Here is an 18094-nt window from a genome sequence, read left to right as displayed (position 1 = left end):
GGGATCCACACGTCAGTGACTAACTAACTAATCTAAGTTAATTAGTGTTAAACTACTACTAACTAAAAATGTCAGTGGAGTTAATTAAACTTAATTAAAAACTAAACTAGGATTAGCTGGGGCCGGGGCCCACTTGTCAGCGACCCAGGGGAGGTCAAACCCCTGGTCAAACCGGGGCTAACCACCGGCGTTTAGACGTCAGCTACGACCGAACACAGCGGTGTGGCGCGGATTTCGCGCTCCAACAACCAAATGGGCGGCGGAGGCCATCTACGTGAAGCTGGGGATGAGCCGCATCCAGTGGTGGTTGGACTCGGCGACGACGTTGGCGGCTCCCGGAGCTTGGGTGAGCTCGGAGTCGTCGCTACGACGAGCTTGGAGGCGCGGGGTTAGCACCTACGTGCTCTACGCGGTGCGGCGAGCAAGATGGACATGACGGCCAGGCCGTTGCATGGCCGAAGTCACGTCGGCGGCGGGCACAGGCGGCGACTCGTGCGGGTGAACTCGGTGCGGTGCGTACAGTGCACGAGGAAGAGAACGAAGAGGGGGAGGACGGGCAGCAGCTCACAGTGATCGTCGTGGAGTGGATGGCGAGCTCGGGGAGGGGCTGAGGCACTCGGGGCGTCGAGAGGGATCTCCGGCGACGGCGATCGGGGATGAGCTCGGTGAGGCATCTCCGGGGCGTGCGAGCGCTCGGGGCTTGGTCGAGGCGAAGTGGCAGACGACGGCGGAGATCGTGGGCAGCACGGGGAGGCGAGGGGAGCACGGTGGACGCGGCTATTGCGGCAGTGAGCTCGCGGCTGCGTCGGCCATGGCGGGGAGAGGAGAGGGAGAGAGCCAGGGGGAAGTGAGGTGTCCAGGCGGTCGAGGCGATACCGAGGAGAAGACGCGAGGCGTCGCGCTGGCCAGGCGACACAGGCAGGCAGCCTGGTGGCATGGCGCACGCACGCGTGCCGTGCGTTGTCCCTCCTCTGCCTACTGGCGGAGGTAGGCGATGACTGGCACGGGCCAGCATAGTGCTGGGCCGGCCAGTGGGCTGCCAGGTGGGCTACGCCAGGTAAGTGGGCTGGGTCCTTTTTCCTCTCCCTTTCTTTTAATTTATGTTTTCTTTTATTCTGTAACTTTAGGGCTTTATTAAAAATACCAAAACAATCTCAAAAATCATGAAACTGCTCAAGGCTACTGTTTGGAATATTTCCAACAGTAAAAAATTTAGTTCATGAATATTTGGACATTTAAAATATTATATAGCATTTAAATGCCCAAATGCAAATAGCATATGATTTAATTCAGTGACCCAATGTTGTCCTAGAAAAATGTGAACCATTTTTGTCAGAGGTTCTAGACCATGGCAAAGATGATGAACATTTTTGAAGGACATTTCAGGTTCATTGAAAAAGTATTTTAGTAACCCTAGTTGGATTAAGTGGGTGCTGGGGGTTCTGTCGTCCCCATTTCAAGTTTCTGAGGGAAAGTAAACATGATGCATGGAGATTATGCAATGACAGGCAAGACTAAGCTAGGGCTGTGACAACTCACCCCCACTAAACAAGAATCTCGTCTTGAGATTCAAGCATAGGGTAAGATGAAGGGGGAACGGAGAGGTGGAGGACGGGCGGCAGCTCACAGGGATCGTCGTGGAGTGAATGGCGAGCTCGGGGAGGGGCTGAGGCACTCGGGGCGTCGAGAGGGATCTCCGACGACGGCGGTCGGGGATGAGCTCGGTGAGGCATCTCCGGGGCGTGCGAGCGCTCGGGGCTCGGTCGAGGCGAAGTGGCAGGCGACGGCGGAGATCGTGGGCAGCACGGGGAGACGAGGGGAGCACGGTGGGCGCGGCTATTGCGGCAGCGAGCTCGCGGCTGCGTCGGCCATGGCGGGGAGAGGCGAGGGAGAGAGCCAGGAGGGAAGTGAGGCGTCCAGGCGACGCCGAGGAGAAGACGTGAGGCGTCGTGCTGGCCAGGCGACGCAGGCAGGCAGCCTGGTGGCGTGGCGCCCGCGCACGCCGTGCGTTGTCCCTCCTCTGCCTACTGGCAGAGGTAGGCGATGACTGGCACGGGCCAGCACAGTGCTGGGCCGGCCAATGGGCTGCCAGGTGGGCTGCGCCAGGTAAGTGGGCTAGGTCCTTTCTCTCTCTCCCTTTCTTTTAATTTCTGTTTTCTTTTATTCTGTAACTTTAGGGCTTTATTAAAAATACCAAAACAATCTTAAAATTTATGAAACTGCTTAAGGCTATTGTTTGAAATATTTTCAACAGTAAACATTTTAGTTCATGAATATTTGAATATTTAAAATATTATATAGCATTTAAATGCCCAAATGTAAATAGTATATGATTTAATTCAGTGACCCAATGTTGTCCTTGAAAAATATGAACTATTTTTGTCGGAGGTTCTAGACCAAAGCAAAGATGATGAACATTTTTGAAAGGCATTTCAAGTTCATTGAAAAAGTATTTTAGTAACTCTAGTTGGATTAAGTGGATGCTGGGAGTTCTCTCATCTCTATTTTAACTTTTTGAGGGAAAGTAAACATGATGCATGGAGATTATGCAATGACAGGCAAGACTAAGCTAGGGCTGTGACACCCATGCACAGTGGCTACATCACCACGTTCCAGATCACCGTAGCGTGGTTGCTCCCCTGCGCCGTGACGATGGCGCTCGACGCGTCGGCGGCCGTCGGTCACAAGCACGAAAACTCGTCGTCGCCGCGGGCGTCGAGCGTGGGCGGCCAGGCGGCGGCCGTGTCGTCGTCGGCAGGATCCTTCCCATCCGCGTCCTCATCGACCTCCTCGCTCGGCGACGGGGTCGGGTTGCAGACGGTGCCTCTTCAGCGCAGCTGGTCTGCCTCGCCCAAGTGCTTCGGCGCGCTCGGCGGCAAGAAGAAGAAGGAGGCCGTGCCGAAGGGCGACGTGGTTCCGGCATCGCCGTCCACCGAGAACCGGAAGGGGCACCGACAGCGAAAGAACCGGCGGTCGCCGCCAGCCGGCGATGCATCCGTGTCGGGCTCCTCCAGCCCCGCTTCCTCAACTGCCTCCTCCTCTGTCGGGGATCGGCTCGGGTTCAGAACGTCTCATCAGCCGCAAGCTGCCGCGGGGCTCCAATACCAGCAATGCCCGCGCGCGCTCGCCGGGGAGCAGGAGGAGACGAAGGGCGGCGGTGTAGGCAGCTACCTGCGCGAGATCTCGAGGCGGCTGAGGCGGGGCGGCACGGAGAAACCGCCGCCGCCGACGGCGGGGATAGCCTGCACCGGCGGAGGGCGGAAGCGCGGGAACGCCATCGCGTCACAAGAAGAAATGCGGGCTTTCGTTACTGCGAGTGCCAGAATCATCGAAAGAAATGGGCCGCCCGTGTTGCCATTAGGTTTATTCTGACAGATAAATTGTTCAGGTGTTTGCTTATGAACTCTACTTTGAAGTTTGAACCTCAAAGCAGAATTATGATATAGTGATTTGGGATGGTGTAAATTTGTAAGTAGCCAACAAGGAGGAATGCTTCTGATTCTTATTTATACAAGAGCAGAGGATTTGTTGTAGGCGTGCTTATATATAGAGAGAGAGAATGAAATAAAAGTTGTACATGTTGGTACCAGATTAACGAAGCCGTCATGATTCATGAATCTTAAGCAGCTGTAGTTCAGGTTTAGGATACAATTGAGTCAACCCGAGCATCGCTTTTAGCACTATCGCACTTGCACATGTTTTGGCGGCAAATCGTTTAGGCTCATCGCTCATCTGACGTCGAGTAGTTTTTTTTTTTTTTGAGAGAGAGAATGACGTCGAGTAGTTAACACCTCTTGCCTCAGCTCATGGGCCGAAGCTGTACCTGACGTAGATGCCAAGGCTAAACAGGACGAGCACCGCGCCAACCACGCTGGTCACAAGCTTTCTCCGTTCAGGGAGGTAGCTGTATCCGCGGCCTGACGCCGGCGCCGGTGCCTCCACTCCTTGGACGCCGTCGGCAGGGGTACCTTGTCCTTGATCAAGGCGGCCACTATCTTTCACCGCGTCGGCCCCGCGCTCCTCCACCGGCTGTTTCTGCACGTTCTCATCTTCCTTGTCTCCTGCTCGAACGCCGGAAGCATCGGCCTTGGCCGCCGGGGGCACCTGCTTGCCGGAGACGTCGCCGACCGCGGCCGCAGGCCCCGTCCTTAGCCCGGGCATGGTGACCCGCACGACGCCGCCCTCGAACCTCGCGTGGATGCCCTTGAGGTCGCAGCCGTCGGGCACGCGGAACTCCAGCCGGAAGCGGCTCCAGCGGTTGCCCGCGACGGCGCGCTCGCCGCGCACGACCACTAGCCCGTGGCTGCGGACCAGCTGCACCCTGATGTGCTCCTTCTTGTACCCTGCAATCGGCACCTCGTAACTAAATCAACACAAGCTGATCCCGGCATATACAACTCATGCGATGGTACTAATATGTAGGGGGGTGCGGTGCGTGCCTGCGGCGGTGAGATCGACGGAGAGGGTGTGGGTCGCCGGCTCGGTGACCATGTTGTGCGGCGGCACGAAGTCCTCGTACGCGCGGCCGGGGGCGGCAGCGGGGGCGGCCATCACTGATTCCTGTTGAATAACGTGTTGGGTCGCTGAGGAATGTAGCTGGCGAGTATGCACTGCTTGGTTGCAGAGGCTACGTGCCTATACATTTATATGGTTGGACACTTGAGCTGGCGTGTCCTAGAGGCGGGGGAGTTAGAAACCCTTTCCCTTCACAGTAGAGAAGGAACTTGTCAGGTGGTGATACCTTGTATCCTGTTCTGGACCACTTCTTCTCCCGCATCGCATCTCCCATGGGCTTGCCAACACGCACGATCGCTGCATGTGACGATTGGACGGACATCCCTCAACTGAAGCATGCATGTCCCGGGACGCAAGCCACCGGCTGACCCTGACCCTGACCAACATTACAGACTCAAGCATGGTATAAAGCAGCATCACAAAACCCAGACCACCGGGAAGGGTGAATAAACGAAAAACTAAAATAGTACTCCCTCCGCCCAAAAAATAAGTGACTCAACTTTGTAATAGTTTTAGTAGAAAATTAGTACAAAGTTGAGTCACTTATTGTGGGACAGAGGGAGTACGTACTAATTACATGGAACGCTCAAAACCAGGTAACCTCATGCTACAACTGTCTATCTACATGACTTTGCTCTAAGAAATGACCAACCCAACAGCAAACTCCTAGACGGGATGTACAACCCAGCTAATCAATCAAATAAACCAAGCAATGATTCCCGAGCTAGCTGGTAGGTACTCTACTGAGCTAAATAAAGCATCTAACTGAGCTCATCCTGTGGAAACAGAGGCTGCTTCAGAAATGCATCCTTCAAAAGGGAGGATGTTTGCCGCTGTCCGCTGAATCTTCTATGTGCCGCTTAAACCTCCTCCAAAGAAGCACCTCTTCAGCAGCTTTCGCCTAGGAAGTAGGCTAACAGTTGCATTGTTGCCCCTAAAAAGAACAGTTGCTCTGACAGGAAAGATTTCGTCTTCCAGTTTCAACCAACATGCTCAACTTGAGACACTGGGCAAACACACAACAAGAGTGTCTTCCAGTCTGTGAATGACAACCATCAGTAGGCTCGTGGATCCACTCCCCAGTCACCACTGATACTTGGCAGCAACAAGAACCTCCTCATAGCGTTTAGCAGCAGTGTCCCAGCTTAGGTCCTGCATCATCCCTCTCCTCCGGAGTCCCTCCCAGCTAGACTTGTAGTTCCTGTACGTGTTCAGGCAGTGCCCCAGCGCATCGATCATCCTGTTTGCTTCCGCATTTTCAAAAGTCCAACCAAGCCCAGCCTCCTCATATGGATTGTAGTGCTGGACGGTGTCTCGAAGGCCACCCACCGCATGCACCACCGGCACGGTCCCATACATCATTGCATAGAGCTGGTTCAACCCGCAAGGCTCGAACCTTGACGGCATCAACAGTATATCAGTTCCTGCGGTCATACGATGAGCCAACCTGACAGAGAAACCAACCCAACCCCTAACACGGTCGTAGTGCTGGCTTTCAAGCCTCCTCAGTGTGTCTTCAAGGTCTTGCCTCCCGGTACCCAGCAGTATTACCTGTACATCTTGACCAGCTATCCATGGCATTGCTTCTGCTATCAGGTCTACGCCTTTTTGATTGTCTAGCCGTCCGATGAAAGCAATCACAGGAACATCCCCACGAACCGGGAGACCAAGCTCTTTCTGCAATGCCGCTTTACACTGTGCTTTACCTGTTTCAACAGTTACCAGAGAATAGTTGCTGTATCCATCTGATTTCAGGTGGACATCACACCTAGGATTCCAATCAGTGGTATCGATACCATTTACAATGCCTTGGAATTTCCAATCACTTTCATTAATGATCCCATGAAGGCCCCAACCACCTTCAGGCGTTTTGAGCTCCCATGCATAACCATGGCTAACAGTAAGTAAACGGTCCGCAGCTTTAATTCCAGCAGCAAATATGTTTAGATGATCACCTCCAAATGGGTCGTGATGTTTGAAAAGGTCCAAGTAGTTACTGGGCAAATCCAGGTAACTGAAATCGTCCAAGGGGCCACGGCCCTGGAACAGAAATTAAAGTTAACTCATCTTGATGGATCATATGTTTGATAGAGAACAATTGTTACACCAAAGCAACAAACAGACTAGGATTACAAATTTACACTATAGAACTACCCAAGGCTGGAAAGTGGAAACAGAAGAAATTATAATGACAACATAAGGTAACTGATACTGTTGTTGTCATCTGTAACTGTGACTGTAAGGAACTACTTTTATGAAGACAATGTACACTAACTGATATGTTGTGCTCTCCAGTAAAAGACGTCTTTTCTGGATCCTTGTGAGGATAGGATGTATTACATGTTTTGCTATATGAGTGACTATTTTTTAAATTTCTCCATTATTGAATAACTATGTATATATTGTTTGTGAATTGGCAAAATTAAAGCTCGTAACAGCATTCCAGAAACCATGTCCATCTTGATGACATCCACGGAATGCTCATTTCCATGTAAAATCCACGGAATACATAGCAAAAGTGTGGGACAAATACTAAAATACATATCAGATAAAAGGTGAGATTAAGGGGAAGAAACGTTACCTGATGTGCTATATTGTGTATCACAAGGACAGAGCGGGCATATATCATGAAACCATTGTCACGATAATAAGCCTTCAAATAAACAGGCAGTAATGCAGTGTGCCAGTCATTTGCTATGAATACAAGATTTCCATCGCCGTAGCAAAAACCACCACATGGAACACACCATGGAGCCTAGATCAAGGTCATTACGTTTTCTATTAGCATATTGAGGAAGAAAGATGCCAATCATAGAAAAAGCAGAGCAAAACAATGTTAATGTACATGTTAAGTGTTTGTGTACTTATTTCCATGAAATAAATGTACATGTTCTTATGGATTGTCCGTGCCTGGAGAGAGAAATGGCTTAGCCGCAAGAGAATTTACCTCTACAGCTGCTTTGCACAATAAGATCATTCGTTTCAAGATATCCTGCAGAAAAAAATTGACCTACTCGTCTCAATAATAAGCAACCCCAAAAGGCAAAGAGAAGACAACTGGCTGCTACAACATAAATATCATCTCAGCTTTTGCAAATATGCAATTTAGTATATAAGCAGAATATTACATTACTTACTGTTCGGTCTCCACCATAAATTTCACTCTCAACATTGTGGAAGATAGGATTGTGGATAAACACAAAATCCACGCCATCTATGTATGCATGATGATATTTTACCTCCATATCCTGTACAAAGAACGTGTTTTCAAAAGGAATTATTACTATCACAAGATAAAGCTATTACGAACAAGAGGGGAAAGCACCTGCCCTGCGACCTGGTACCTCTTTGGTTCTCCTATTTGGCGAGGTTCTTCATAGTTCCCATACATTGGTACTATCGCCTGTAAATGTATACATGTAAACAAGTTACCAAAGGTGCAACTGAAAGGTAGTCTATTTAGCATTCAAGTACTTCCACCCCGCGATCAAGCGGCTCAGCCGCCGAATGTGACTTGCGAGACGGTACCAGCCCGTAGCAGGGCCTTTCCCCACATCCTTTGGTCACCGTATCCTGGCTGTGTCGTGTCACTATGGTCCTCTCCTGCGTCTCCTTGGTGGGTGGTCGACTGTGCCAGCGGGGCTGCCCGGCGGAGCATCCAGCGAGGATCAACAGGTGGCCCAGATCTGTGTGGCCGCTGCTCCATCAGATCTGGCCGGCGTCTTGCCCCCATGCTGCCGGGCACCTCTTCGGCCTGACAGCCGCAGGCAGCTAGCTGGAGGCGGCAGGCAGCAGCAGGCCAGTTGGTGGTGCTGCAGGTGACTCCCCTCCCCTTAGACGTGATTGTGTGCTAATCCCTTGTCTACGACGGTGGACAACTTCAGCAAGCTGCTTCCCTGTCTCTGCCCTGACCCGCTCACCTGCTCCCTCCCCGATGGACATGGTGGCGTTGGTGGTCTTTTGTGGTCAGCGATCAAGAGCCAGGGTGAAATCCTTGCCCAGCCACAACCATTGTTGATGATGGCTAGCGAAACTGAGCGGCGACGGCGGCGCCACAGCGTCGTTCTCCTTGGAGGCGCCGTTGTGGTAGCCCATGGAGCCCTCCAATGTGGCGGCATGAGACAAGAGCCCTCTTGTAACAAGGATGCATCTTCTTTTCTCGAAGCTCATCTCCTAAGAACCTTCTGGTTAAGCGTGCTTGGCTGAGAGCAATATGGGGATGGATGACCGACTTGGAAGTTTCCCGGGGCGCGCACGAGTGAGGACAAAATGTGCCGGCAAGACTCGTGTTGGTCCGTGGGGCTAATCCTGAGCCTAATGATAGCCGGGAGTAATGACTACCAGCCAAAGGGTGGTGTTACAAAATGGTATCAGAGACGACCATCATGGTTACACAAGCATGTGTGGGTTAGGGGTGCGAGCATGTGGCGCATGGCACGTGTGGGCCCCTCAAGGCGCACGACATGGCACAGTACCGGCACCGAACGCATGAGCGTGTTGGTGCAGAGCAACCCATGGACATCACCATGGACCCTACACAAACACCCCAAGTGCCAAGTGGACCGATGACTAGAGCACGCGCACGTGCCATTGAAACCGAGGTGAACTCTCGCTCCTCTTTGAACTACCTTTACATTCATATGAGACATGGCTACTACCTCAACCGGAGACCCTATGTACCAAGGACGCGACCATGGAGAAGCAAGGGAACAAGGCCAAGCCATGGCGGAAGAGGAGCAAAAAAAAAAGAAGAGAATGCTGCCCCTGCTTTGCAGCCGGACGACCGGACTGCTACCCCGATGTCCGGGCTAAGCCCGGACGAAAGGATCACCTGGATAGCCGTCCAGCCTCAGCCCGGACGACTGGCTTGGCATCAGAAGCCTCGGCCGTCAACTCGGACGTCTGCCTTGCTATCCGGACATCCGGCACCTGGAGCGTGCCCTTCACCCAGCCAGCCCGACCTCGCACCTGCTTCAGCACCCGGATGTCCGGCTTGCACCCCAGACAGTCCGGCCTGAGCCCGGACATCCGGCCCCTGCCTGCGTGCAGCCCGACCCAAGAGGCCTTGTATCCATCTCATGTCCAATGAAATGGTTTCCACGCATGTCCAAGAAAAAGAGTATTAACGTACTTCAAATGTAATTGACAGGACAGTAGTTTATAAGGAGATCGAGACGCTCAGAAAATGTAAAATTAGGTGGTGTTTGGTTGAAAGGTCTTTATTTCGTACCATGCTTGCTTACTGTGAAGGGGATACATGACCAATTGTTTGGTTATGTTACCCCATAACCACAATAAATGTATTAGGAATAAACCCCAGGTCACACAAAGAGGGATGTATTCCAATTACATTACCCTATTTGAGTTAATTCCTTACCTGCTACCCACTGTTGATTTACATGATCTCTTTTCAGTGCAACTGAAACAGCCACTCTGTACTGGCTCAGCATTTAGGTCATCTAAGCTGCAGTACATTTTGACATATGCCAACAAGTTGTGTTGTGCAGCTTGCTAGTGCTTCAAGCTAATCCATGCCTCAGTGGGGAAGGGTATAGTGTACAAGTGATGCTAGATGTACCATAATTATCTGAATACATCATTCTTTTTGTTAAGAGTTAATTCCATTTTTTACGCCTAAGTTTGATATTTTTGACAGAATTTACCCCATTTAAGATGCGGTGAACTATATTATATATATCATCTTCGTGGCGCGCCATATAAACAATGATATGTATGTCCGACTTGTGAAAGCGCTAGAAGATTTAGAAGGGTAAAAACTGGCAGGAGTTTGGTTAAATGGAATACTTTCTCTTAAATGGGGTAAAATCTGTCACAAACCTGCAACTTAGGGGTAAAATATGGAATTTACTCTTATGTTAATGGCTCATTTTACATTGAAGACCAAATCAAATGATTGCCACAATTGATTATACTCATGAAATATTTATTCATTCAAATTTTACTAGGCACAAACATCATGATACCTAGGTCATTTGGCGACATAATTTTTGAATTTTAGGTCATCTACTGGATTAATATGCTACTTCATGAACATTAAGCAGCATCTGCTTATCTTCCATGTTGACTTGCGGCATTTACCAACTGTCAGCAGCTTAGTTGAGTCTCTATTTACAATATCATCATAAGACGGCTTCTAGAAACATACCATGACACGATGACCTCTCTTTGACAAAGCCTTAGGCAAAGCTCCGGCAACATCCCCAAGTCCACCTGCAGGAGATTAAAAACATGGTTACAGCTTGTTAGAGTTGTGTCGAATATTGTGTATAAGGTAGGTTACAGTTGGACTTGTAGTTGTATTGTGTTTAGATAGGATATGGTGTCGTGTCCAAGTAGGACACTTGTATCCTAGGCCTCTCATATATAGTGAGGGTAGACACATGATGTAACCTATGCCAACATAATAGCACAGGTACGCAGGGGGAGCCGGCGGCGTGTGCCGGCGCCCGGGTGGCCGGTGTGCGGTATTGTGACGGTGTCACGGGGAGGAGCGCCCGTAGTCAGGCCCCGGGGATATAGCCATATCGGTGAACCTCGTTAACAAATCTCGGTGTCGTGCTCGTCTGGTTGCTTGGTCCTCGGATGATCGACGGTGTGCCTCGGATTTATTCTAACAAGTGAGCAAGGTTCAAGGAGGTCGCGGATCATTGATCTAGAGGATGGATCGTCGTCAAGTTTCGGTACAAAGACGATGTGCGGAAGATGTTCCACGGTGGTCGTTGGGTGCGCTATCGACGAGATCAGGATAAGCATCAGGCAGCATTGGTGAGTTGCATCAGCGGGCGGCTAGATCGGTTCAGTCGATTGAAGCGGTGGCGGCATGTTCGAGAGGACTCGGCGAGATCGGTTCGATCGAATCGGTCGGCGCGTGGTACACGCGGATCAGCTGTGCAGTGGCAGGAATCCCGTGGCGACGAGTGGCATCGGCAAGTTGCCAGGCGGGGCTGGCTTGTGCAAGGCACGCTAAGGCCCAGGAGGGGCCTGCAGGCGTGTGGCTAAGGCGGCCCAAGGTGGCTGGTGTGGCTGCGCAGGATGCAAGGCGAGCGACGGAATAGGCCACGGCGCACGCGGCTGGGACGGCTGGTGAGGCCGGCGTGTGTGGCATGCGTGCAGGAAGCTGTGGACGAGTGCATGCAGGAAGCTGCAGAATGTGCAAAGCCAAGGATACCGTGAGATTTGTTTGAGAAAAAAAAAAAGTGCAGTTCTTGTGCGTGCATGGAGGAGCTATTAGTGGACCAAGACAAGAGAAGGAATTGTGTGGAGGGATCACTTGGTCAGGTTTGCATGGAAATTTCTCTTGTGGGTCATGTTTGCTAAGAGTGCTTGGTGCGTGTACGTTAAGGACGACAGCACACGCATAAGGCTTGGAGGAGCCTGGAGTGCGCCGTGGCAGGATCATGCAAACACAGGGCGTCAAGCAATGCGTAGAGATGTGCGGACGGACACGATGCAGGGTGGAGCATGGTTGCAGTCGGACAAGTTCGGCTGGGTCAGACTAGATAGTCTGACGGATCGACTTGGATGTTGGTTGGTACAGAAGACGGTGGTGGAATCGGCGACGATGCCATAAGAGCGTGATGCTGATGGTGACCGACTTCTGGGCGTGGAAACACGTGGTGCACATGCCCGAGGCTTGTGTGGTTTCGACAAGACTATGGCGCGGGGTTGATTCAAGACGGTGCACATGAGAGCTTGAAGTCGACGGGGCACGAGGGTGGACCGATCATCTACCATGGAGTCATGTTGAAGGTGGAGCTGGATTGAGGGGCTACGGTGTAAGGATCCAAAGAATCGAAGCCTATTCAGTGGGGAAAAGCGAGTGACACGCAGTTCGGACTGGAACCCGGTGGTCTGATGGAAGCGTGAAACGCGTCATCGGTCGGTGATGATCGATGGTACTCTGCAGTGGGGGTTGAGTGGTGTGGTTTCGCGACCCTTGAGAGTCGACCGGGACAGCGGAGGCTCGACGCGGTAATAGCGGCGAGGCGTGCGGTATGCACGGGGCATGGAGACGGGCCAGGGCTCTGATGGTCATACATGTGGTGAGACAACTGCGAATTTGACTCGGGATGACTATAAGCAACGGTGAAATTCCTTCAAGTTTCAGACAGGCGGTCAAGAAAGGAGCGGTGATGTTGAGTTCAGGTAACTCTTACGTGTGACACCCAATATGTGAGTTGTTCACTTTCACGCAGGTCAGTGATCAGTGTGTGATGGCGTTGGACGGATACTTTGGAAGTTGGGAGCACAGACTAGAGTAAAGAGGAACTTAATTTTGCTCGAGCATTGGCTGTGGTCAAGAAAAGAAGGGACTACAAGTTGCAGGTGGAGTCATATGGAGTCTTTGGAGTAGCAGCGGTGCTCATGGGATAAGCTCAAGTCCAATGTACATGGAAGTTTGATGCATTGACGAACTCAAGGTGGTGGAGAATATTCGCCAAGGTGGAGTTTGTTAGAGTTGTGTCGAATATTGTGTATAAGGTAGGTTACAGTTGGACTTGTAGTTGTATTGTGTTTAGATAGGATATGGTGTCGTGTCCAAGTAGGACACTTGTATCCTAGGCCTCTCATATATAGTGAGGGTAGACACACGATGTAACCTATGCCAACATAATAGCACAGGTACGCAGGGGGAGCCGGCGGCGTGTGCCGGCGCCCGGGTGGCCGGTGTGCGGTATTGTGACGGTGTCACGGGGAGGAGCGCCCGTAGTCAGGCCCCGGGGATATAGCCATATCGGTGAACCTCGTTAACAAATCTCGGTGTCGTGCTCGTCTGGTTGCTTGGTCCTCGGATGATCGACGGTATGCCTCGGATTTATTCTAACACAGCTCCCTTAGCAAGCCATTAGAAACGAAAATTAGCAGTGTCTTCAGGTTTGAAATCATGTGCAGCTATGCATACTTATTACTCCCTCCGTCTCATAATGTAAGATGTTACTACAACCAATACACTCATATATTGGTTGTAATAACATCTTATATTATGGGACGGAGGGAGTATATTATAGACTATAGAGCAATGAATTTGTGCTCACTCTTCTGATTACCAAACTGATTTTCAGCTTAATGATAACATCTGCACAGATTTCTTACGACCTCCAAAAATAGAAACAAAACAATGTGTACTAACAATTAGCAGAAGCTAACCCTTTTTTTCTTGCAAAGAAATCCCTTTAAGATATTCATGTTAAAACCTCATAAGCCTTTACAGAGTCGGTTTCAATGAAGTAGAGAAACATGGACAGCTATAGATTTCAACAAAAGGCATGGATGGACCATTTAACTTGTTAAATACTTCTGAATTTATCTTGTAGGAGAAGTAAACATGCATAGGAGCTCAAGAGATGAATCGGGAACTTATGGCTCAGGATGGGCGCCAAACTCAAGAATGAGGCACCACTTGGGAGTACGGTATCATTTGGTGAAGCTCCTTTAACTTTTTTTTGGAGGGGGTGGAAGGGGCTATCGAATAACTGAAAAAAATCCTCTTTAGATGGAAAACTGAAATGTAGTTCTACTTAAGTGCAAGCAACATGGGCCTGTGATGTTAATGGTTTAGGAGTTGATTTCAATCGGACATGTCGGATGCTTTTCTGAATATCCAATTCCAAGGTATAGCATGCATGCTCCTTTTACCAAGAGGAAAAGACTATCCAGATATAAGGATTTGCTGGGCATCCACGTAGATCACATCCAAACAAAATCCGTCGTGCCTTGCTTTCTGTGAACACCTACTCAATGACTGAGAAACTTTGTTTTTTTCGTGTCTGACTTGACTACGAGGACAGTGCAAGCCAATGCTCCGGGCGACAGCCTGACAAGAACAAATATCTAATTCGTCTAGTTATGAAGGAAAAAGTTTTGTAGAAACCGTGACTCTTCTAAACATTACGTGATGATAAATAAATTCATTCCTATGGTTAAATCCATGTCCTAATACTTGGTGTACTAAGCGAGGAGTACCTACAAGCTACTAGCGCAATTTTTTCTAAGATGACAGAGCCAGCCAGAAAGTAGCCAAGCTTGCTTCCAATTTTGTAGTTTAGAAGAGAAACTGTAGGGAAGGCCCTGACAAGAATAAAAGATTCTATAGTGATCCATTCGAATAGGTCTCAGGTGATGCTGCTCCGACGGCAAAACATTATCAAGACTACAGCAGCCATTAAATAGTGGCAATGAGTCGACGGCCCCTTTTCCGCTATGATGTGCTATTTAAAATAGTAGTAGGCCAGTAGCTAGTAGGTGTGGGGGTGTGCGCGTGTGTGTGTTCTTCTTGTTCCTTCAGGTATCACTGCAGTTGTCTTGATGAGCAATAGGATAACTTAGTATGCATGCACACATACCCTCCGTGTTTCTCCTATTCTTCCTCAATTATAGCTGTTACCAGTAACTACAGATGTGAACACACATATAACTTGAATAGGTAACACTCGTGGAAATATTAAGGTGAGAAACTAGAGCATAAAATACATATCCTCCAATATGTAAACCAGAACATTTTGCACCAAAAAGGAAATTATACACCCCTGAGAAATACTTAATTAGCACCGGGAATATAACCAAAAGGGGTATTATTTTCGGGCCACATTCTCCGGTTCTCCATCCTAGAGGTGCTAAGTTTGAATCTGGAATTTTACAAATAGAAAAGCTTGAAAAAACGAAGCTTTATTAAATCGTTCTTGCCTGTTTTCGACCAAGGAGCACATTCTGCAGCTACCAATATGATATTCATAACATCTACAGCGGCCGAAGAAGATGAATTGTCATTTATTTCCTCAGTAACTGAGTGTCCCTTTTCATAATCCTGCTCCATACCATTAACAGATTGTGGTTCATATACGTTAGTAGCAGCACTAGAGAAAGTTTTGTACAGATAGTGAACATAGCTGACCTTGCTATATGATCCATTAACATCAGTGTAGGAAAGTTTGTCTTCTAAACTTCCATAGTATTCATGCTGGACACTAATAGATTCTCCATGAGTTGAACGGATTTCGGATTTCTGTGAACGCCTGTCAAGGTACATCTGAAGATCATAGCCAATCTCTTCACCCTCTGAAACTGCATCCGAGCGTGAAAAGGGACTACCACTGAATGGCTCTTGCCCATTATGAATGGAGCTGGCCTCAATAACAGAGATGAGCTTCTTCTTTTCTGATATCTGAATAAGCTGGCAGTGTATTACAATTCAATCCATGATGGTTCCACAAATTATAAATTACACCATAGATGAATGAGCTCCACATAGTATGGTTTTAATTCAAGTAGATAAACAGTAACACATACATAATGTAATGTGAATTCCATATCATTCATGCAAACATAAATGTAAGAGCACTAATAATTCCAGAAATGGGCTAATGATGAGCATGGATAGTTAAAAAGTACACCGCAAGGTTATTCACAAAGATATTGTGCATTCCAATCTGTAACCAATATGTATTCAGACACATTTCCGATTCCAGCAAGAGTGTTAAATTGACACCTTACGCAGTAGATTCTGTGTGTCAGCCTTTCTTGTTTCCTTCTAAAGGTGGTGGTGCAAATTACTCACTGGTAACACAGACCCTGTTAGGCTGTTACCACCAGCTACCCCTGACAACCATGTTCCTCAGAACTGTAACCATTCCAGTTGTGCACAAACCGTTGCTTAGAATGCACATGCGGTTCAGTCTAGCGTTCAAAATTCAGGCTAAAAAGAGTTACTAGTTCAACTTCCGGGAGGCACGGCGGACGGCAAGGGTATGCCATTTTGACTTCACTTGGAGGTCTAGCATTTTTCAGTGTAATTGAGGAGCTTAATGGGTGATCCACGGACTAAAAGTAAGACATAGTTTAGGACGTTCATATCCGCATTTATCATTTTAACAAAAGTGCTCCCGTACATGTACCTAAAAGACATTTATATATGAAGGAAGGTCATGCGATGTGATAATGCTATGTCCTTAACAAAATCCACTAGGCAGTTTAGTCTCACTAATCGTTGTAGCCGTGCCATGAGCTGGATTAGAGCTTCAGACAGAAATGTTGGGTAACAATATTTTGAAAAAATGAATACTAACATTTTTTAAAGTGACCCACCAGATGAGAGCATGAAGAAGAAATGCATTTGATTCGAGAAACGAAACGTGCAAAGGATACCTGATCAAGTAGATCTCTGTGCATCGCCAGCACCTCTCTGCTCTTCCGGATGGTGGCGCGGAGGGCCTCATTGGAAACACGGACTCCGTCGTCGTCGTGGTCGGCATCCTCGCCAACTTGATTCACAGCGTCGTCATGTGCCCCAGCGGCGCATAAACACTTTCTCGACCCCCTTTTAGTCCAACCCCTGAGTACCGCCGGCCACCCATAGACACCATTGACGCAAAACCTCACCTACGAAGCACACAGCGCACAGAACAGGAAATCAGCAGTTCAGCACCTCCCGCAGGAAAATATCATGAGATATGAATGAAGTCCATAAAGGAAAAACTGCGATGAGGCACCGATCGCATCAATCTCGAACGCGGCGAACAGCTAGGGTTGACCCGAGTCGTGAATCGGCTGTCCAAGTAGACGGAGAGCAACAAGATGACTAAGAAGCTCTGATGACGCGTTCCAAGCGAATAGGAGGGGGAGAGGCGATGCTCACGGGTCGGGCGGCCGCTGGGATCGCTGGGCGGCGGCGGGGGACTCGAACAGACGGGCGCTGGAGTCGGCCGTGGCAGCGGAAGGAGGAGGAGGGGGAGGCCGCGGCGGTAAGACGGGGAGAAGCGCCGTGGCGAAGCAGAGCCGCGGGGGGCGGGGCGAAGAAAGAGGAGGAGGTGGCCGCCATTGGAAGACTCCTTCCACTGGAAGGCTCCCACTCACTGCCAGCGTGCTGCTGCTCGGTGCTGATCCGAACTTCCGGGTGTGAGGTGAGGGGGAAGACTGGAGAAGAAGGCGGTGGGGTCGGAGGTTTCTCTGGTTCACTGGCTACTCCTCGTGTTTGGACTCACTTTGGACTTTGGAGTTGGGTTTTGTTCAATTTGGGTCTTTCTCCTAGCATTTGCAGCTGCTGAGTCGCCGGCCACGAGTACGAGGGCACCACCAACGTGTGGCGTGCGTGCATGTCACGTTCTTTCTCCTTTATTGGTTTTCTTAGTATTTTGTGTCAAATTTTAACTATAGATTTAATTAACAAAATGTTTTTTGCGGGTCGCAAAAAATAGTATCATTAAAAACTATGTTCATATACGAATCCAACGATATAATTTTTATGACATGCATTAACATTTTGTCAATTAAATCTATGATCAAATTTTGGCACAAAAAACGAAGAAAACTAAGAAACCAGTGCGGAGGTAGTAAAACTTCTCGCGTTTCTTTTCGTGGCATGGAGAAAAGTATCCTCAGAGCAGAGTAGGGCATTTGGGTGACGGGGCTCTATGGAGCCATAGTTTAAAAAACCAAACCGGAAATTGAACCAGAAAGGTTGTCGGTTCAGGTTTTTACCGGTCGGACCGCCGGTTCACCGGTTCGATTGTCGGTTTTTAAGCAATAAAATAATATATGTTGAGTAATATATGTACTAATATAG

General features: G+C 49.2%; 2 protein-coding genes across 9 annotated transcripts; both read right to left on the bottom strand.

Annotated features, from left to right (window-relative positions):
- Nucleotides 1-3578: 3578 nt before the first annotated feature.
- LOC125554481 (uncharacterized) lies at nucleotides 3579-4988 on the bottom strand. Of its 4 annotated transcripts, none has more exons than XM_087517544.1 (3): nucleotides 4742-4988; nucleotides 4440-4635; nucleotides 3579-4343 (listed from the first exon to the last, which is right to left on the bottom strand). In XM_087517544.1, the coding sequence occupies exons 1-3, from the start codon at nucleotides 4835-4837 to the stop codon at nucleotides 3805-3807; spliced, it is 831 nt and encodes a 276-aa protein (XP_087373670.1). In that variant the 5' UTR covers nucleotides 4838-4988; the 3' UTR covers nucleotides 3579-3804. The 4 variants fall into 4 exon arrangements, with proteins under 4 accessions (XP_087373670.1, XP_048573987.1, XP_048573995.1 ...); XM_048718030.2 differs by having other exon boundaries at nucleotides 4440-4560; XM_048718038.2 differs by having other exon boundaries at nucleotides 4440-4674; nucleotides 4742-4959.
- Nucleotides 4989-5104: 116 nt separating this feature from the next.
- Nucleotides 5105-17524, bottom strand: LOC125554451 (soluble starch synthase 2-1, chloroplastic/amyloplastic). Of its 5 annotated transcripts, none has more exons than XM_048718016.2 (10): nucleotides 17168-17524; nucleotides 16678-16911; nucleotides 15428-15706; nucleotides 15220-15340; nucleotides 10682-10746; nucleotides 7841-7918; nucleotides 7644-7763; nucleotides 7463-7507; nucleotides 7097-7270; nucleotides 5105-6555 (listed from the first exon to the last, which is right to left on the bottom strand). In XM_048718016.2, the coding sequence occupies exons 1-10, from the start codon at nucleotides 17348-17350 to the stop codon at nucleotides 5599-5601; spliced, it is 2256 nt and encodes a 751-aa protein (XP_048573973.1). In that variant the 5' UTR covers nucleotides 17351-17524; the 3' UTR covers nucleotides 5105-5598. The 5 variants fall into 5 exon arrangements, with proteins under 5 accessions (XP_048573973.1, XP_087373649.1, XP_087373662.1 ...); XM_087517523.1 differs by having other exon boundaries at nucleotides 7463-7525; nucleotides 7653-7763; XM_087517536.1 differs by having other exon boundaries at nucleotides 15428-15697; nucleotides 17168-17523.
- Between the last annotated feature and the right edge of the window lie 570 nt (nucleotides 17525-18094).

Source organism: Triticum urartu, chromosome 1A, assembly GCF_056163025.1.
Source record: "Triticum urartu cultivar PI428250 chromosome 1A, HENAU_Tu73, whole genome shotgun sequence".
NCBI lineage: Eukaryota > Viridiplantae > Streptophyta > Magnoliopsida > Poales > Poaceae > Triticum > Triticum urartu.
Note: the sequence above shows the minus strand (reverse complement) of the source record. Positions and strands in the feature narration are given on the sequence as shown.